This window comes from Fusarium verticillioides, chromosome 3 (assembly GCF_000149555.1).
Source record: "Fusarium verticillioides 7600 chromosome 3, whole genome shotgun sequence".
Classification (NCBI taxonomy): Eukaryota; Fungi; Ascomycota; class Sordariomycetes; order Hypocreales; family Nectriaceae; genus Fusarium; species Fusarium verticillioides.
This window is the reverse complement of record NC_031677.1, coordinates 1,332,068-1,351,187: the sequence shown is the minus strand read 5'-3', so window position 1 is coordinate 1,351,187 and position 19,120 is coordinate 1,332,068. Positions and strand designations below refer to the sequence as shown.

Below are 19,120 nucleotides of genomic sequence, written 5' to 3'. Positions count from 1 at the left end.
TGTACGGGTATTAGGACAAACTTTGGCTGGTACAAACTGGCCTCCTGTCGATGTGCTTAGGCTGCGAGGCAAAATTCCGACGAGAACATGTCCCGATCTGACAAATAAAGTCCCGAAACTTGTCATATCACATTGGAGAAATTGAGGCTACCCTATATGCTAGGATCTATGTATCCATCTCTTATGGTAAGCTCGTCTCACGTTATGTATCACTAAGGTAGCTACATAGTATTCTACAGCAACAACCCATCACCACGATGTATGAAGTCAAGGCCTCTTTCGTCGACTTGAGAGCTGGCAAACCGAGATGCATGTTGAAAGAAGCAAGCAAACACGCCCATCATTTACAAGACTTGTCAAAACCAAGTTCCTGATCATGAAACACATCATGATCAGCATGTTAAACCCTGGGGCACCACACTGATGGTAGCGTGGTAATGTCACTTGGTGAGAAGACATCTCTTACCAAACATGTGAACTCATCCGGACGGCAAGATTTACAAGACTAGTCTTCATCGTTGACTTTGTCAGCAACCATATCCTTGGCAGTGTTGATAACCTTCTCGGGAGGTCGCTCGACATGCTCAGCAGGAGTTCCAATGCCACTAGGGATAGGGGACAGTTGTGCGCTCACAACTCCGCTGCTAGGAACAGGAATTTTGATGTCTTGAGGTGACCCGGGGACGATCTGGGGATCCAGGCCAGGAATATGTATACGCTTGGCCTCATTTTGATATGCTGCTGGGATGATCTCGATGATCTCGTCGCGTGGAAAATTGATGACTGGGATGTCAGTGGTAGAGCAGTGCATTAAATAAGCGTAGAGAACTCGAAGCACAGATTCGTGGGCAATGATGAGAAGGTCGTGCTGTTCTCGCTCGAGTTCGAGAATGATGGGCTCCAGGCGGACAGCCAGATCATGGTATGACTATTGATAATTAGCATCGAGAAGATGACCGACTTCACCAATCCGTAATTGAAGCATACCTCTGCACGCGGATACCGGTGGTGGTAAGGGTCTAATTCGTGCTTTTCGACCTCATCGGGGTAGATCTGGCGAATCATACGCTCTGACATCTTCTCGCATACGCCTGGATTGATTTGACTGAGTTGTGTTCGCTGACGGACCTTGTAGCCTTTCTCCTTCAGGACGTCAGAAGTTTGCACCGTACGCATACGAGTCGATGTCCAAACTGTGAGTGGCGGCAGAGGCACATCTGGACCCCCTTCCTCGATGGTTGTCAGGCGTTCCTGCTCTCGATGCTTCAAAAGAGCCTCGGACATTTTTTGGGCATAATCTCTCCCCTCTTGGGACAGAGGGGCATCGGCCTTATAAGAGTCTTCTTCTGCTGTGGTACCAGCCCGGGCAAAGAAGGTCTTCCGTGATTTGATATGCAGGTTGGTGAGGTAGAAGACGATTCGGTGGGCAAGATAATTGAAGCTGACGTTGTTGTAGAAGAACTTTTCCCCGGCGTTGATCATCTTGATGTAGTTGAGCTCCTTCTCATTCATGGTTTCAAATACGGGAATCTTCATCTCAATTCTCTGAAGGTATAGCTTAGCGGCTTCATCAGGTTCCATACCAGCGAACTGCAGTCAACATTCAGCATTAGTCGTAGTTGGTTCAGTAAGATGATATGTACTCACGTCAGGGGACGAGATCTTGACATTTCTCGCATTCTCACGAAGGATGCGTTCATCATCGACAAATGACTCGATGAAAAGAGTCTGCTGCGTCAGCGATTTCCGAGACCCCACAAGATGGGTGGTGACTTACTTGAACATCGTGCTTTGCAAATTCCTTGGCCAGTGAACGCCGTCCATTGGCAGTAGGGTTCACTGCATCGTAAATGGCGACTTGCCCATTGTCGTGATTCAGCCAGGAGTATATGTCCTCACGGCATTTCTTCAGTATTTTCTGGCGCAGAATGACAGAGGCAGGCGATGCGTTGGGGAAGAAATAGTCATCGGGAATAGATCCATCAGGACCAACAGTTGCTCGACGGTAGTCGCCAAGGTGAAAGATACGAGATTTCACGCCAAGCCATCCTAAATAACGTGCCATGGAAACACATATGTGTCTGGAAGGCTGTTAACTCAGACCAGTCACAGAATCATGAAACCTACGTTTTCCCACGTGCAGGCGGTCCTACCATGACAATTGCAATGCGGCCAGAGTGAAACAATCGGCCAGACATGGTACTGTAGAGCTGAGCCGGGGCCAAGTCTTGGCCATGAGGAATGTCATGAATGGCATCAATAAATGTAGAGCTCTTGCGACGGTACCGAGGGGCATTGGCCGCAATCTCGGCGGTTCTGTCAACATCAGCTTAATCGCTACGACAACGTATTTGGCGAAGGTTCGAATAAAGACGGGGGTCGACATAAAGCTACACTCCAAATCACAAGGCTTCGTGATTCTAGGAATGAAGATGGTACCGACACAAAGTTGAAAGATAAGAAAATTATCTAGACACAGGGAGGGACGAGTGAAGGCAAGAGATAAGAAAGGATAGCAACGTACAGAAGAGTATCCATCTTGTCTCTCGTCGGCGATGCCTATACAAGATGCTTGTAGGGCAAGATTTTTGAGAGGAACTGAAGACTTTGAGGCTCAGCCAAAACGACGGTTGGCGGTAACTTGGGAGTATAGAGACTCTTCAGGCTTTCGTTGGGTTTAGATAAACACAGTCCTACTGGCGGTAGAGCGAGAAAAAGAGGACTGCCGCGCCCTATTTCTGGCGAAGCCCTCAACAGCCTCGATCGTTGAGTGTGATGGATCTTCAACAAGGGTGAGTGAGCCTCAAGAAACAATTAGTGGCAGAAGCCGATCTTTGCCGGCGGGGTCAATATTTCAAAGCGAACAGGCCGGTCGTCTGATGCTACTACGATGGAGCCTTGGGTTGATCAAAAGGAAGTTTCGTATTTGGAGTGAACAAGAGAGAGACAACCTAAGTGAACATCGGGAACGAGGAGCAGAGAGTAGCAATCGGTTGGTGTTGAAGAATAGTAGGTACGGTTATGCCACAGGAGGGGAGTTGGAGATCAGGTGCAGGTACTCTTGAAAGTATCTATACCCACAAGGAGGGGACGTCATATCTCAGATATGCGTTGAAAGTTAGTGCAGGCGAACCCTAAATCTCTGAGATAAAACCGCCAGGAAGTATACAGTACCTTGCTCTACCAGAACACAGCCGCTTCTGGCGCAATCTACCCGATTTACAGTAAACAGCTGGGACGGCTTTGTACTTTCCACCCCCAATCCCCAGCTCTAGGGTATCCTCGTACGTCGGGCTGTACGAGCCACAATCTCTCGGGATGGACAGTTGGAAAGCGCCAGCGCCACAGCCGACTCGGCATCATAGGTGGCTCGTGCTCCCCACCCCAGAGCTGTCCAAGCCAGATGAAAATTATTCTCCATCTCCATCCAACTGCGCTCGTCATCACGATCCTGGCGTTCAGAGGCCTCGGCATTCAATCGCTTTCCAGGGAATTTTAATAAATCCTTCTATTTCACTAATTTCGCATCACCGAATTTCGTTCCGGCTGGTTGATCGTCCACCGTCGCTGTCCACTATCTCTTTGTTCGAACCTCTTCCGACCTCTTCCCGTCCTCGCTTCGGCGCACCTCAGTCACAATGGCCTCCGCAGCCGCATTGGATCCCGTTAAGACGGCACTGCTTTCCAATCCCATCGCTAGCGTTCTAGGAGATGCCCTCAACTCTTTCAATGAGCGAAGGGCCAAATTAGGCCTCTCCAACCCAGGAACTATCGAGAGTCTTGCCAAGGAGGTTCAGCGCGATGTTTTCCTCAACAATTATATGTTCACCGGAATGCGTGCCGATCTCACAAAGATCTTTAGCATGGCCCCTCTCTTCCAGGTTTCCCACCAATTCGCCATGGGAGAGCGCATTAACCCCTACACATTTGCTGCGATGTACGGAACAGGCAAGGTAGCTACCATGGGCCATGATATTCTCGTATAGCAGGTTGCTGATTCATCGACAGGTCTTCTGCCAAGGTAATATGGATAACGAGGGTTCTCTCTCCGGTCGATTCAACTGGAGATGGTCCGACAAATTTGTTTCCAAGTCCCAGATCTCGATTTCTCCTGGTGGTCAGGATATGGCGCAGTTCGAGCACGAGTATACTGGCAACGATTTCAGCGCATCCCTGAAGATGCTGAACCCTTCTTATCTTGAGGGTGGTGTGACTGGCATCTATATTGGAAGCTACCTCCAGTCTGTTACTCCTAAGCTTGCCCTGGGTCTTGAAACTCTCTGGCAGCGACCTGCTCTCACCCAAGGTCCCGAGTGCGCTGTCTCCTATGCTGCCCGGTACAAGTCCGCAGACTGGATCGCTACCGCTCAGCTTCAAGCTGCTATGGGCACCCTCAACACCTCTTACTGGCGACGACTCTCGGACAAGGTTCAGGCCGGTGTTGATTTGAGCCTCGGTCTCGTTCCCTCTGCCGGTGGTCTCATGGGCGGTGGCCTTCAGAAGGAGGGCGTCACCACTATTGGTGCCAAGTATGATTTCCGCATGTCTACTTTCCGAGCTCAGGTGGACTCCAAGGGCAAGCTTAGCTGCGTTCTGGAAAAGCGTGTCGCACCGCCCGTGATGATGACATTTGCTGCTGATATTGATCACTTCACGGTTTGTGCCCTCATCCCCATCCATTCGACGATGTACTGACAACTACTCCAGCATCAAGCTAAGATTGGGTTGGGTGTCTCCATTGAGGCAGCCCCTGAGGAGCTTCAAGAACAACAGGAGTCTCTTGGCTCCCAGCCTCCCCCTAACATTCCCTTTTAAGCCCCGAGCTTAAACTCCTCGAAAATCCGCGACGACGCGGCACTCCCCGCTCAAATGAGTGATATATCTTAATGATCGCTCAACTGTGAGCAGGCCAGGACGAAGTTTCGACCTCACCCCAAACCCTTCTCACCACACTCGATGTCTTATTAGTCGTCCATTTCGTCTCTGGTGATACCATGACTTCCGAACCCGAGGGAGACCTCGTGCTTATGTGGCCTGGCCAGCATTAGGTCCCGGTCCAACTCCTATGTGCTTGGAAGTTAGGTATCTGTGTATATTATTGTCGTGGACTTGCGTCGTCCTGGTCATGTGTATGAATTTCCTGTAACGCACATTACGGAGGGACGAAAAGCCGGTCATCGCACTGTTATTGTTTTTAAATAGTTTTGAACGAACTCTTCATCTCGGCGCTCATGGCGGCTGCGGTTGTTTTAGTTCGACGTGTTGATGGGTCTGGATGAGCTAGTGAGTATCAGGGCAAGCTACGAAGGGATGGCCTCCCTGCTCATGTATATGTGTACAAGGAAATAGACAAACTTGAAGCTATGTCTTTCGTCTTCTCATGGGGTTGTAAGCGAGAAATGGCCACGAATTGGGTTGACTCATTTTCGCACAATGTCCTTCCGCACCAATGGTAGACGTTATCATGGAATATTTTGTCACATGAAAGCACTTGGAAGCTTTCTCGCCTCTAGCGTGCGGTGTCAACCTCGATTCTTGTGTCTCATTATCTCATACTCGCGTGTATCGTGTTCAAAGTACCCCCCAAGCTCCGAAAGTTAGCCTTGTGACAAAAATTGTCTCAACCGCCCAAAAACGCCTTGCTAATTACCAAAGTTCTGTTCACTTTTTCTTTTGAGAAACCAATACGAAAAAAAAAGAGGTCCTCATAGGGTACCAATATCACAAGACCATCTCTGCGTAGCCTGATGTCCAACGTCATACTAACAACAAAGTCGCTGCGTTACCCCATCCCTCTTCATCTTTTTAAACCCGTGCCAGTTCCTCCTTGTAAATCAAGACTCCTATAGCTATGCATGTCCAAACACCAGAACGGTCGTAAGTATGTGAAGTATAATCTAATTGCATTCTTTCTCCCGTAACGTGGTTATCGTAATGACGTAGCAGGATGACTGTTACATCACTATGCATTCACGTTCAGGTTGGTCGCCGCTCTTATTCTTAACCTTGTCTTTGGACTTGACCCTCTTATGTCCATGTTTATGGCCATGGTGACGATGGTGATGCTGTTCGGGTTCTGGTTCGGCCAGCTGCTCTGTCCCATCCACGGCATCCTTTGATTCCTTCGACTCTTTAGATATCTCTGCCGTCAAGACGCCCGTGGAGTTGCCAGAAGACATGCCAATGCCATTGGGTTCATCTTTGGGCTCCGCCAAGGGCTCTTTGCTAGGCCGCATGAGACCGCCCAGTCGGCTCATCGAGAAACTAATGCGATTTTCTCCATTCTGGCTACTGGGCCGACTTCTGTTAACCAATGTGAATCTAGATGCTGCGCGTGACAACCTTGATGCTGTCGATTCTTCGTTAGGCGTAACAGCTGGAGAGTGGGAGTTGGGGGTATGTATGGTCGAATCCGTCCAAACAGCGCTGGGACGCCGCGAGTCCCCAGTTAGAGACCCTGGGTTTCGGTCGATATCTTCGCTTCTTCTTGGCCTTTCGCCGTCCATAGAGAGGCGAATACTTGGTGGTTTACTAGACAAAAGTTGTGAGTTCTCCAAGGTTGGTGTACTATCAAAATAGCCCCCCTCCAGACTACCCAATCGGTTGCTTTGCGAAGGAGTAGGAGGCAACTCAATGCTGATTTTCGAATCGTTGTAGGAAGGCGGTTCTGTCTCTGTCTCGTCCACAGACGGAGGCGAGACTTCGACCATCGGCATGATCTGATAGAACAGAAGATAAGGCATTTCCTCCTTCAATGCTGACCTGATATCTTCCACATAACTGACTCGATTTTCGATCTGGAGGTCATCGAATTTAACCCATTGTGCTTCCTCGTAATCCGGTGGTGGGTCGAAATTATGCCGTCTATTGTCTTTCAATAACTTAGGGGCCACTCGGGCGAACGAAACATAATGGCCACTTTGTAATGAGTCGCCCCGGTGGCAGATGACGGACTGTAGGACGAGCTTATAGTCCGTATTAAGAACGTTCATATCTTCCTCGGCCTTGGGTTCATCGGCTAGCATGAAATGGGGTAGTCTCAGACTATCGGGAATGTCGATAAAGGTATTGTGACGTTTCGGCTGGCCGGACTCAGTCATAGCGTAACGTTTGAGACAGATGCCAACAACAGGTCTTTGCTCAAAGTTCAATGCGACCTCCGTATTATTCCTGGGCTCACCGCTTGAAAGCGCATGCCAAGCTGAACTCGATGTTAATATCCATATTGGGCTCAATGAGGTGGCGTAAACTTACGAATCAGACGGAAAAACTGCCAGGCAGGAATAGTAACTGCCTTCACAACTGTCGAGCCTTTCCTCATAGCCTTTTGAAGCATTGTAAAATTGTCTGGGGTAGAGGGGTGACCGTCTTCATCCAACACTACGCGCTGGATCACGCTGGTAGACCTCGCTCGCATGCTTGGCTTGTTCTGTACTATTTCCACAGTCGTAACCTCTCCCTCTTCTTCATCATCAGGAGTATTTCCATTCTTGACATTGGGATCTGCCAGCAGAAGCGAACCCCCCTTCTCTGAAGTTGGCGTTATCTCCAACGGTGTATTTACCAAGGGGGACGTTGGTGTTGATGCTTCGCCGCGTTCTTCAGTGATGATGCGAATTGTATCCCTATGCTTGAGTGTTGGTGTCTCACTTCGACTCTTCTCTTCTACCCCGAGCTTTTTCCCGTCTTCGCTATCTCGCTTAACGTCTACCTGGGCGTTGAAGTATTCTTCGAGGCAGTCTTCTAATTTCAGACCCTTCTCCTCAGGATCTGGAGGTACAGCCAGATTCAGAAGACGCTCATAAACAACCTTGTGGTCATCCTTGTCCTTTTTGCCTTGGTGGAAGAGATCGACTTGCAGTGAAAGTAGAGGTAGCTGTAAGGTTTCTGTTATGAAAGCAAAAGCCTCCGAGGTGTCTTGCTGCTCAAGCATCCGTGCATCCGACCATCCACAGTCAGCCAGAGCGTCCTGTATCAACTTGGTCTGTTCAAATGTCAGTTTGAGCATCACTGAGATTGCACCTATGCAACTCACCATATCCGTATGCACTAATTTCCCCGTCCTCAACATGTTAACCCACATCCGCAAAAGATTGACAAGTTTGTTGCGATTGTCTTCCTCTGGGAAATCATTTTTGAGCATACACTCGAAAGCATCGATTTTAGCAAACATTGAGAACAGAAGTGCATCAAGATAGCAAGTCACGTTGCCACGGTTTTCGGCGCCCACCATATCCACGCTGGGATCATATGGGGTTATGATACCCGCTGCAGCTTTTTGCTCCATATCGATGAACTCGACTGTCTTATTGGGGTCGTGGTCTGCAAACTTGGTTGCCATGATGTCGGTAACATGATCGGCGGTGACATTGGTTATGTTGAGCTCGTCTAGGCGGCGTAAAATGTACTCGATCTAATAGAAGGCTAAGTTAATGACACGATCCTTCATGCCGTAATTCGAATCGTACTTGTGCGGTATCCTTCTCCTTCTCTGCTTCTGCTTTTGCTCCTTGTTTTGCGCTGTCGTTTTTGAATAAGGCCATGAAAGCCCCAGCGGAGAGTGGTCGAGGCTGGACAGCTGCTCGTCAGAATATTCCCTCTTGGACTATAACAAGCTCGCTGCTGGATGCATTTCCATAGATCGCTCATCCAAGAATTCCAATTCAGGCAATAACTAACCTTGTTTTTGTTGCTAGTGCTGTCAACAACCGTTGGGACAACTGGCGCTGGTGTGGCCGACTTAGATCGCCGGCCATTCTTTTCGCGCTTGCTGAGAAACTTCCTTGGGAACTCCTTCATGGTGTTTGAATAGCAAGGAAGTGACGAATATATCGATCGAAAGTAAGAGAGGGACTCGTCAGATTTAACGAGGGAGAAACAAGCCACAAGTCTTCATTATCGGGTGCGCATCCGTTGTTTGGAAAGGGTCGGGAAGTGGCTCGAGTGCGACGCGCGCGAGGGGTGAGATGGAATTGTTTGGTTTACGGCTTTCAAGTGTTCGACGAGCGAGGGAATCGATGGAGGAAGAAAACACGAAGCAAGTGTCTCAAGCTTTAAGAAGAGAGAGGAATTTTCAGATAGTAGGAGCAAGAGAAAAAACGAGGAAGTTGAAAGGCATCCTTCAGTTGGAGAGACCTGTGTACTTGAAAAAAAAAGGCCGAGACTGAGGGATCAGCAAGGCAAGTCGGGCGTCGGAGCGCAAGTCTCAATGGACGAACAGCCCACGGGAGCGCTTGTTGAGGGGCTAGAGGGGGGTGACCTGGAGGTTATCGTACTAAAATAGAAGGATAGGCACCTAGGTTGATAGTGGCGGGGGTGGGACAGCCTCTGAGGTAAGGTTTAAGGTAGCAACAGTTGCAGGACCCCTGTGCCCTGTCAATCCTGTCACTCCCGTCGGTAAGGTACTCAGTATTAACGAGGTTTACTTTTTCTTTGTCTTCCTTCCACTATGGAACAAAAAAGTGGGCAAAGGAGTTTGCAGCTATGTATTATTCAACTGCCTCGAACAAACTACCTTACCTACAGGTACACGTCAACATTACACTTCATTGGCTACCTTAGTACCTACATAGTGTGACCGGTTCAACGGCGCTGATATCCTTTCTTTTATTCCATTCCAGGCCGGTAATCCATGGAGCCGATCCTAGCCAATTTCCGCGCAACAACAAGGACAAACACGGCGGCCTTGCAGGGCGAGCTAAACCAACGAGGAAGTTGGGCAAATAGGTTATGAAAAAGTCAAGTGATTTGTGAATTACTGAAGCCTGGTCAACTCAGCTCTAACATACACACGTGTTATCATGTGTGATGGAAGACTCGTCTGTGCATCAGCTCCCCTTCTCCTGATGGACCCTATCTCGGCCACGGCATCATTGTACGTGTGTAGTAGGTTCTGTAATCTTATTCTCAAATCACCTCACCCACTCGATTCTACAGTACCTCAACTAAACTCTGCCAGAACTCTTGTAACACAACAATTCCACCAAAACACATTTTGTAATAGCTCTGAAAAGGAGGTACTCTGTATTATTTAGTGGCTTTGCACTGCTCTCATCACGATGATCGTCATCTTACTGCGCTTCGTCACACCATCAGGGCTCTTCTGTAATCCGCCTGGCTGTTAGACTTTAGGCTGCTCACATCAGGGCTATAGGCACAACAGAACCGGTGACACGAGAAAAAGCGGACTATGCAGGCGTGTGAGTATGTCAGGCATAGCTAGTAAATAGGTAGACGCATTCGATCGATCGAAATGGGATCTGTAATTCGTACCTGAATACGTACGCAACTACCTAGGTTTGTGCCAAACAACCGTAAGTACTTCTAAAACCGAAGACTCTTCAGTCTGGTGTTACATATTAATAGCCGCAGCAAGACGAGTTCCTAGTGGCCTGGGGAGCCTGATCTAGGCATTGCCTGTGAATCTTCTGATCATGACGTGTAGTAGGCCTTCAAAGATTATTAGACCGCTCCTCTGGACATCTACTACAGTAGTTAGATCGACCGCTGTGTCTGATGTCAACTACCCCATGTTTGTCTGACAACGTATGGTTGTTGATGTCTTCGGGCCGCCCGTTGAAAACCTGGTCCGTTGGGAAAGCCACTGGCCACCCTAGCCACCTATCTGTATCTGAACTCGGTCGCCAGATCGGTCTTGCTCTCAAGAAGGATGGAGATAGACCGGGTCGACGGGCCCACGGACATCCCGCGTCCAGCCTTTCGGGTCCGCTCCATATTTTGAGGCATATTGGTCTTGTATGAAACATTGAAGTGTGTCGGACTGTTGCATAGTCCGAGACCGATTAACGTTGGTAGGAAAAGGAAAAAGACTCGGGCAAAGCGATATCGTCCATTTTCTCAAGAACAAGACTATTGGTGGCTTCGTACTTATGCTCTCTTGAACTACTGGGACGCAGCCTGTTTTTTTAGATCTGAGTAATGGAGGGGCGATCGGAGTGCTTCGGAAGTGGTGAGATGCTTCTACTAATAAGTCATCAGACAATGAAAGCTAGCTCAAAGATAGAAGGCTGAATTGTCAAATTTGCATAGTGTCCAGAGTAAGATACTCTAGATGGAAATGTATTTTTATTCTTTTTCTTCAAAACACACTTGTGTGGGAAAATGGGAATTGATAGAGAAGATGTTGACAATGAAATCCATAACATTGCAACTCTGGCCACAGATCTTTACTCAAGTAGTGATATGACGCTTTCGGTAACAAGACAAGGGGAATCAAAAGGAACAAGCTTCGGTCCAGCAATGAGAGTTATCACAAGTCTTAAGCATGAATTTACTTACCTTACCCAGCTGCCCAGGTATTCTTCAAACGATAGGTAGGCACGGTGTAAGAGCACAGCCACAGTTTCAGATAGATGCCGCACGTGGCGCAGTCGGGCGCTAGCCGCTTAGATGGAAATTTCCAAATCCACGCGACAACCACACATCTTTTCGACGACGAGGAATTTCAACCCACGAGCCCATGATGACCACGGTACGAGAAGGAGCTCGCATGGCGAGCTCATTGGGGCGGAGGCATGTGCCTCTGAGGACAGGTTTAGTTTGTGTGCAGCGCTTTGCCTCGACCGAGACAAAGAAGTCCTCCGCTCTCGCAGATCTCGACAATGCTTCGTCTTTTGCGACAGGTTCTCCTGACGATGCGGCTATCCAGGCCTTCAATTCTAGAGAAAAAGCTGCAGAGGCGGGGAAAAGGCTTCCCGGCAATAGGTCCGTGGCCCAATTACTCCCTTTCGACTAAGTTCGAGCTGATTGACTTGTGATAGATACCAATACCATCCTCCCAAGTACTACCGTGGGCCTCTACACCCCGTTCAGGTGCCCAAGTCCTCCGATCCGACAGCTCGTGACTTCGTCCCCGGTCCTTTCAGCTTTCCTCGATTAAAGCACACATACGAAAGCACGATTGCGCCAGATCTGATCGCTATGACATATCAGCATACCCCGCCAGGTTCAGAAGTTCCTGTTTCCAACAAGGGTAACTTGAGAGAATGGGACGAGTCTTCGCCTTACCACAAGAACCGACCTCGCCGAGGACCTCGAGGTGGCGGCTCTTCAAGGCTAGGCTTAGTCGAGCGCCCAATTGAATGGCACAACGTACCTGATATCGAGGCTATCACTATCAACTCATTCGCTCCCATGGGCGCCCAGAACAAGGAGTACCTGCACGTGTGCCGTGCTGTTATCCAAGCCATCTCTGGTGCCTTCCCTGAGGTCACACGAGTCAAGCATGGTGTCGTTCAGTGGGGTGTCAGAAAGGGTGACAAGACTGGCTGCAAAGTGACGCTTAAAGGTGCTCAAGCTTACGACTTCCTTGATAAGCTCATTACTCTGGTCCTGCCTAAGATTAAGGACTGGCCTGGTATTAATGCTACTACTGGCGATAGTGCAGGCAACCTGGCGTTCGGTATGAAGCCTGACTGGATGGCATACTTTCCTGAAATCGAGTTTAACTACGACGTGAGTCTGCTTATGCACTAATCAAGACATGGCGAGCTAATTATGAGTAGATGTACCCTGCACGACTGATGCCTGGATGCGATATATTCATCAAGACGACTGGTACATCAGATAGGCAAGGCCGTCTTCTTTTGGAGGCACTCGGCCTCCCCTTCTATGGCAAAGCTAGGCACTAAATTACGATAGAAGGTGCCGTTGCAAGGCGTTGGAAACAAATGTGAACTCTAAGTAGCTGATATGTAGCATAGATTATGTACCAAGACGAATGTATCATAAATGAATATATAAAATCCAGGGCGTATTGCCTATACCATTCTATTTTAGTACCCTCCGGGTTGTCCATCTCTCTTGACCACACGCCCTTTACTTCAGTCCAACGCCCCAACTCCGTCCCAATGCAGCCGTTCGTTATGAGTTGATGTTTGATCCCACAAAAGTTTCTCAAGCCTTGCCGATCTTCTCGCGTAATCCGTTGACCACCTCGTCGACAGCCTCCATGCTTGTGGCATCGACCTTGTCAGTCTTGTGGCCCCTCTTGGCCAATTCATCGGCAAAGAGGTCCATCGCTGGTTGATAGTTGCGCACCGCTGAGCTCAGCGCATATACGGCCTTGCGACGAACGTCGTTATGCTCATCCTCCTGGGTTGCTAGGTTTACAAGGAGTGGAAGCCCTCCCATAGCGAGCAGACGCTCCTGGGTGCGCTCGTTATTCTGTACAGCGGTTCCCACACACCAGGCTGCCATTTTGCGCATCTCTCGCTCGTCATGCTTGAGCTGGTCGAGTAGTGGGGTCCACAGGCTGAGATTTGCGATATTGTTTGCATTGTCGAGACCCTCAATAAGCTGCTCAAAGTTGTCAAAGGCGATGAGTTTATCGTCAAGAGAGACCTGCTCAGCATCGTCCGATGTGATAATGTCCATAGAGGCCTTCATAAGGTCGGCGTCAGAGGGACCGCCCATGAGCGATGCCATGAGTTCTGGTGTGAGCTGTGTGGTGGGAGCTGGGGCATCAGGGTCATTTCTGGTGGCATCTGATTGCTCGATACTCCATTTGAGGAGTTCGTTGAGTCGCTTGTCATCCATGTTTACTTGTTTTTGAGCGCCTTTCTTGATATGTTGTTTGAGCTGAGTATGTTGAAGGAGTAAGAACAAAAAACATTAATCCTTTGATATTGGCTTTCAATTTTCAACTTGACCAAGCATATCGATTAGAATTTGCCCAATTCTGGAATCTTCAAGAAGACTTTAGTCCCAAAGAGGTCTAGCTCAAGAGATGCATGCAGAATACTGATTCTCCGTCAACCGACCAATTGTTTTCTCGTAGTTCGATAAGGATACATTGCAGCCCAATGAGTGCCTTATGATGACTTGTACATGTTTTTGAGTCAAAGAGAATAGTACTACTACGCTTCTGCTGGGGATAGACACCGCAATTCAACTGACAGCAGTTCTACGTGGCAGAGAAATATTTCATCATAGCTCCCCTCCAGCTCAGCAAAGCTGCCCCACCTTGCAAAGTTGCCCCTCATCGCTGCTTTTGTGGCCGAGACGGGAGAACGAGCGTCAAGCGAGAGCGAAAAAGCCTAAGAAAGGATTTTGTACGATACCACGCCAAACAGCATGATTTACCAGAAGGCGTTGTGGCTGATTGAGGCGACGCGCGTGTATTGCGTTGCATGACACTTGCAGAAGCCTGGCCGCAAGGCTACCATAACACTGAAGTCTAAAGTCCCATGTTCGAGCTAATGGAGCCTAGTCAGTGGACGCATTTCGCATCTTCGAGAGGCGCCGGAGATCCCGCTGTTCGTAGGTAAGTAAGCGAAGGTATTCATTCTCACAGCCTGGTCACTGGCCGACTGCTTCCGCTGGTGGGTTTCCCCGGCTCGGCTGGGCAGGGGCCAGATACAGGGGTCCTATTCAGAGTTTAGGAGATCTATGTATTGACTGTGAAGCCAATATTTGACAGCCTCGTGGTTCAGGGGTGCTCATAGAGCGGTGTTGAAGTTAGGCTGTCAATATGAACGAACCACACTCACGACGGCGAACAAGATATAATCTATAGAACACAAACTCGTCTCTCAAGACGTAGTACACGCTCAGCACCACATCTTGGCTTGTCGAAGAAGTCTCTATAGTGAAGCAGTTGATACAGCTGCGTAATATCGAGGCGGTTCTCGCTCCCAACTCCAAGTCCCTACTTGCCCAGTTCAGACCAGTCGGAATGAACGGGTGAGTGCTGTCTCTTCAGTAAACGAAACAGGCCCTAACGCGTATTTGGTATGGTTGGTCAGCAAGAAACTTCTCCGATACAAAAGCTCTCTCCGCGTAACTCTGCCCTGAACGAGTATGTACCTGCTCGATTAGCCACTTGTGCTAATTATGGAGTGGAACTCGGGAGCTGGAAGCTGGGTACCGGTTCCAATCTGCGGAGCATCTGGAGATTTGGCATGGAGATAACAACCCTTTTTCAGTCACTGAGCCCAAGTGCTTGGAAGTCTTGTAATGGTTGTTGGTCGTACTGAATGATGAGACCCTGCAGTGTAGTAAGTAAATAGACATTCCGCTTACGGATTGGCCTCAGCCAGGAATGAAGATTGGACATCATCTTGTGGCTGGGGCTGACCTGAACAGGAGCTATTTGCCCACAGTAGAGTTTCTCGGTGATCCAAAGATGCCTAGAACTGGTATGTTGTTTACAAAGTCATTGATGTTTGGTAGAGTGCCACTCTGAAGAACGAGTCCTCAGCTGAAACGCCCACATACTTTGCCAAGAGAAATAAAAGGAAGCCTCAGAGGCTGCTGCATTAGAAAGTTCCCTAGCTGACGTCTTCGCCAGCTCGCGTGGCGGTGGATGAAGTTCTGCTTACGACGTCACCTTGTGCAGAAAGGATAAAGTCAGGACGGTGAAGCGGCCCGTTTTACTGTGTCGGGACCTACTTGCAAATGTCTAAGTTAGAAGTTTAACAGAACATCACTACCTGATCCGAAGGAATCCCTAGATATTCTGACCTTGAATCACGATACTTGCCTCGATATCAATTCTCCAAGGAATTGGCGGTCACGAACAACTATTGGATTACTTTTGGAGTCCAGGTAAGCTCTCCACCTCAGCCACCGCTATAACCATTCCACTGCGACCGCTGCTCTGCAACCACTGGGACAAAGTTGCTCTCAGGGCATCCTTCTCTGCACTACGACCACCACGAGCCAATCACTAAAGCGGCGAGCAGCTTGGAAAGACCTGTTTTTCTGGTTGCCCCGCCTCTATTTCCCCCCTAGCAGTCAACAGCGAGTGTGCAGCTCTCGCTCCTGCTCTAGACTGTGCCTCGTCTGCTCAGTTTCCCTACCCAGTTCTGGTAGGCGGTCTCTTCAGGTTGCCCCCCCCCCTGGTCCCCAAAGTGTCCACCTCAGCAATTCGGGGCCCGCCCACAACTTTCTTGTGACAGCGTCGCCCGGCGATACTTGTCTCCTTTCCCCCTCCCCCATTCTCCCGCCTCCGTCTCTTTCCCTCTCCCATTCCATTCCTAACTACTTCTCTTCAACTCTTCTGACCCCCGACCTCCGTCTCCTTCTCCATTCAACGTCTCTTTTCCTGTAAGCTTGCTCTTCCACCTACTGATTACTACATCTTTCGCCTCTCTTCTTTAATAGCTCTTCGTATTTTCTTCTTTGATTCTTGGCCGCTAATCCCGTTTCTGGACAGCTTTCTCATACACACACCGTAATCCACAGCCATGGAGGGTACGTCGCATCATACCGCGTTGCTGCATTGTCGGATCCAAACAATCCGTTTTGAGCATCGCGAAGATCATCTCCAGACTCATGCTGACTTGCATTTCGCTCTATAGAAGAAGTTGCTGCTCTCGTCATCGACAATGGGTAAGCTCCCCCGCCTGTCTCACCGACCTCTGGACTATCTCTCCCCGCCTCTCTGCTCCTGGACCAGATCTGCCACCGCATCGTCCGATGCCCGACACCGGCTTGACATTGATGCTTGGGGGTGTTTGGCCTTTGAATTGGTGCAGAGCGATCTCAGCATGTTCATGATAGCTAACTCGATATCAGTTCGGGTATGTGCAAGGCCGGTTTCGCCGGTGATGATGCTCCCCGAGCTGTTTTCCGTGAGTACCCCACTTTCCAGCCTCTGCGCCCAAAGAATTGATATCGCATGTCCTGGGCGCAAGTTAATCAAAAACTCAATTCTGACATGATAACTAGCCTCCATTGTCGGTCGCCCCCGTCATCATGGGTAAGTTGTAGCTACAGCGGCAATTCTGCCGCCCCCTTGGTGGCTGGCCACTGACAAGTTCTCAGTATCATGATTGGTATGGGTCAGAAGGACTCGTATGTTGGTGATGAGGCTCAGTCCAAGCGTGGTATCCTCACCCTGCGATACCCCATTGAGCACGGTGTTGTCACCAACTGGGACGACATGGAGAAGATTTGGCACCACACCTTCTACAACGAGCTGCGTGTCGCCCCCGAGGAGCACCCCGTCCTGCTCACCGAGGCTCCCATCAACCCCAAGTCCAACCGTGAGAAGATGACCCAGATTGTCTTCGAGACATTTAACGCCCCAGCTTTCTACGTCTCTATCCAGGCCGTTCTGTCTCTGTACGCCTCCGGTCGTACCACTGGTATCGTTCTGGACTCTGGTGATGGTGTCACTCACGTTGTCCCCATTTACGAGGGTTTCGCCCTTCCCCACGCCATTGCCCGTGTCGACATGGCTGGTCGTGATCTTACCGACTACCTCATGAAGATTCTTGCTGAGCGCGGTTACACTTTCTCCACCACCGCCGAGCGAGAAATCGTCCGTGACATCAAGGAGAAGCTTTGCTACGTCGCCCTCGACTTCGAGCAGGAGATCCAGACTGCCGCCCAGAGCTCCAGTCTGGAGAAGTCCTACGAGCTTCCCGATGGTCAGGTCATTACTATTGGTAACGAGCGATTCCGTGCTCCTGAGGCTCTCTTCCAGCCCTCTGTCCTTGGTCTTGAGAGCGGTGGTATCCATGTCACCACCTTCAACTCCATCATGAAGTGTGATGTCGATGTCCGAAAGGATCTCTACGGCAACATTGTCATGGTAAGTTTCGTGAGAATGAGCTGTCCGAATTTTTCTAACCTTCATTCAGTCTGGTGGTACCACCATGTACCCTGGTCTCTCCGACCGTATGCAGAAGGAGATCACTGCCCTTGCTCCTTCTTCCATGAAGGTCAAGATCATTGCTCCTCCCGAGCGAAAGTACTCCGTCTGGATCGGTGGTTCTATTCTTGCTTCCCTGTCCACCTTCCAGCAAATGTGGATCTCCAAGCAGGAGTACGACGAGAGCGGTCCCTCAATCGTTCACCGCAAGTGCTTCTAAGGTATGTCAAGCTCCCGGTGACCAGGGAGGCTTCTCGCTAACTTATTAAGCTACCCGACCGACAAACCAAATCCTCCCACTCGCGCAACGACGACAAGATCATGGAGGTGGCGACAGACGTTAAGCTTTGGGTGGTTGGCAAACGTCAAAGTCGACTCTCATATTTACGAAAAGTTTTTGACATGGTCAGAAGGGTGGGCGTTGCGCTTACGAAGAGATGTGATAGCCCCTTTGTTGTAGTTGCGCGTGTAATGCGTGCCTAGGGGTAGAAGCCGAGGTTGACATACAAATACTTTTTTACTTTCCGCTTAGAATTTTTTGAAATGAAACGAGGTGATGACATGATGTCTGGTCCCTTGCGTACATTAAGTATATCCACATACATGATATCGTAATTGATTCCTCACCATTGCTTCCATAGGTTATTGATCATGGCGCATTACTTGTGGCGTCTAGGGGTTGAGAAGTCTGGCAATCGTTTGCGTCGTCCATGGTTGGGTCACTTCCCTCTGCTGAAGCAGGAGCTGTGTCTGACTGCGCCCCAACTTCAGCAACTGTGGCGATCTTCTTCTCTTCCTCAAGTTTCTTGTACTTCCTACGACTCTTTTTCGAAGCGCTTGCAGCTTTCTTTTGCTTTACCTTGCCGACAATAGCCGATCGACTCTGATCTCCATTACGAAGCTCATCAACACGTTGTGCGAGTAATTCACGGGCGTGCTTCCGGTTCTGGTCTCTTGAACGGGTTGCCTGAGACTTGACGACGATGCCAGTGGGTATGTGCTTCAGCTGAACTGCGGAATTGGTTTTATTCTAGTGTAACAACTACGTAAGTTGAAAGAACTTCCGAGTACTGAGCAATAGCCGGGGTGCTAGAAAAGGGACATGCGTACAATCTTTTGTCCACCAGGACCGCTGCCTTTTACATAGGACTCTTCGATCTCAGACTCAGGTGGGGGCTTCGGTCGAGGAGGGAGAGCTTTCACCAGGGAGGTAGATGTATTGTGAAAGGTCCGTATTGGAAGCGGTGCGGGAATGCTGCTGCGGATTCTTCGGAGGAGTTTGAACGGCATCATCACGATGCCATTGAATGCAGACATTCAACAAGAAATATCAGATGCTTTGTGCCAAGGCCGTGAATTAGAGTCGTAATTCAGGTTATAAGATGAAGATTAAGCACTGTGGACAAGGCTGATTTGGGCTTCCTGTTCCACCAAGACGCCACAGTTACAGCCACAAGCCACGAGCCAGTCGCGTGTCAGCAGATGGTGATCCAGTAAATT

General features: G+C 49.4%; 8 protein-coding genes across 15 annotated transcripts; 3 read left to right on the top strand and 5 right to left on the bottom strand.

The window, feature by feature from the left end:
* Positions 1-76: 76 nt before the first annotated feature.
* On the bottom strand, positions 77-3,215 carry FVEG_07935 (elongator complex protein 2). Its single transcript, XM_018896658.1, has 6 exons — positions 2,525-3,215; positions 2,128-2,316; positions 1,778-2,081; positions 1,648-1,728; positions 988-1,590; positions 77-928 (listed from the first exon to the last, which is right to left on the bottom strand). Exons 1-6 carry the CDS (start codon positions 2,536-2,538, stop codon positions 506-508), a joined length of 1,614 nt encoding a protein of 537 aa, XP_018754167.1. The 5' UTR covers positions 2,539-3,215; the 3' UTR covers positions 77-505.
* On the top strand, positions 3,203-5,726 carry FVEG_07934 (mitochondrial import receptor subunit TOM40). Its single transcript, XM_018896657.1, has 3 exons — positions 3,203-3,953; positions 4,009-4,656; positions 4,708-5,726. The coding sequence occupies exons 1-3, from the start codon at positions 3,639-3,641 to the stop codon at positions 4,813-4,815; spliced, it is 1,071 nt and encodes a 356-aa protein (XP_018754166.1). The 5' UTR covers positions 3,203-3,638; the 3' UTR covers positions 4,816-5,726.
* On the bottom strand, positions 5,436-9,248 carry FVEG_07933 (hypothetical protein; the record flags this gene model as incomplete). 5 transcript variants are annotated; one of them, XM_018896652.1, is made up of 5 exons in its annotated part: positions 8,680-9,226; positions 8,469-8,570; positions 8,036-8,413; positions 7,255-7,984; positions 5,436-7,201 (listed from the first exon to the last, which is right to left on the bottom strand). In XM_018896652.1, exons 1-5 carry the CDS (start codon positions 8,797-8,799, stop codon positions 5,955-5,957), a joined length of 2,577 nt encoding a protein of 858 aa, XP_018754161.1. In that variant the 5' UTR covers positions 8,800-9,226. The 5 variants fall into 5 exon arrangements, with proteins under 5 accessions (XP_018754161.1, XP_018754165.1, XP_018754162.1 ...); XM_018896656.1 differs by having other exon boundaries at positions 5,505-7,201; positions 8,036-8,570; XM_018896653.1 differs by lacking the exon at positions 8,469-8,570 and having other exon boundaries at positions 5,505-7,201.
* Positions 9,249-9,462: 214 nt separating this feature from the next.
* On the bottom strand, positions 9,463-11,031 carry FVEG_16223 (hypothetical protein). 3 transcript variants are annotated; one of them, XM_018905457.1, is made up of 4 exons: positions 10,273-11,031; positions 10,075-10,187; positions 9,569-10,021; positions 9,463-9,519 (listed from the first exon to the last, which is right to left on the bottom strand). In XM_018905457.1, exon 1 carries the CDS (start codon positions 10,764-10,766, stop codon positions 10,452-10,454), a length of 315 nt encoding a protein of 104 aa, XP_018754160.1. In that variant the 5' UTR covers positions 10,767-11,031; the 3' UTR covers positions 9,463-9,519; positions 9,569-10,021; positions 10,075-10,187; positions 10,273-10,451. The 3 variants fall into 3 exon arrangements, with proteins under 3 accessions (XP_018754160.1, XP_018754159.1, XP_018754158.1); XM_018905456.1 differs by having other exon boundaries at positions 10,075-11,031; XM_018905455.1 differs by having other exon boundaries at positions 9,569-11,031.
* Positions 11,032-11,418: 387 nt separating this feature from the next.
* Positions 11,419-13,641, top strand: FVEG_07932 (hypothetical protein). Its single transcript, XM_018896651.1, has 3 exons — positions 11,419-11,724; positions 11,781-12,474; positions 12,525-13,641. Exons 1-3 carry the CDS (start codon positions 11,480-11,482, stop codon positions 12,648-12,650), a joined length of 1,065 nt encoding a protein of 354 aa, XP_018754157.1. The 5' UTR covers positions 11,419-11,479; the 3' UTR covers positions 12,651-13,641.
* FVEG_07931 (hsp70-like protein) lies at positions 12,679-13,665 on the bottom strand. The gene has a single exon (XM_018896650.1). It carries the CDS (start codon positions 13,555-13,557, stop codon positions 12,916-12,918), a length of 642 nt encoding a protein of 213 aa, XP_018754156.1. The 5' UTR covers positions 13,558-13,665; the 3' UTR covers positions 12,679-12,915.
* Positions 13,666-15,307: 1,642 nt separating this feature from the next.
* On the top strand, positions 15,308-18,954 carry FVEG_07930 (actin beta/gamma 1). 2 transcript variants are annotated; one of them, XM_018896649.1, is made up of 9 exons: positions 15,308-15,567; positions 15,705-16,068; positions 16,178-16,215; positions 16,323-16,353; positions 16,540-16,595; positions 16,693-16,723; positions 16,789-17,560; positions 17,610-17,841; positions 17,891-18,954. In XM_018896649.1, exons 3-8 carry the CDS (start codon positions 16,209-16,211, stop codon positions 17,838-17,840), a joined length of 1,128 nt encoding a protein of 375 aa, XP_018754154.1. In that variant the 5' UTR covers positions 15,308-15,567; positions 15,705-16,068; positions 16,178-16,208; the 3' UTR covers position 17,841; positions 17,891-18,954. The 2 variants fall into 2 exon arrangements, with proteins under 2 accessions (XP_018754154.1, XP_018754153.1); XM_018896648.1 differs by having other exon boundaries at positions 15,308-16,068.
* On the bottom strand, positions 18,270-18,913 carry FVEG_16222 (hypothetical protein; the record flags this gene model as incomplete). Its single annotated transcript, XM_018905454.1, has 2 exons — positions 18,270-18,650; positions 18,731-18,913. 2 exons carry the CDS (start codon positions 18,911-18,913, stop codon positions 18,270-18,272), a joined length of 564 nt encoding a protein of 187 aa, XP_018754155.1.
* Positions 18,955-19,120: the final 166 nt, after the last annotated feature.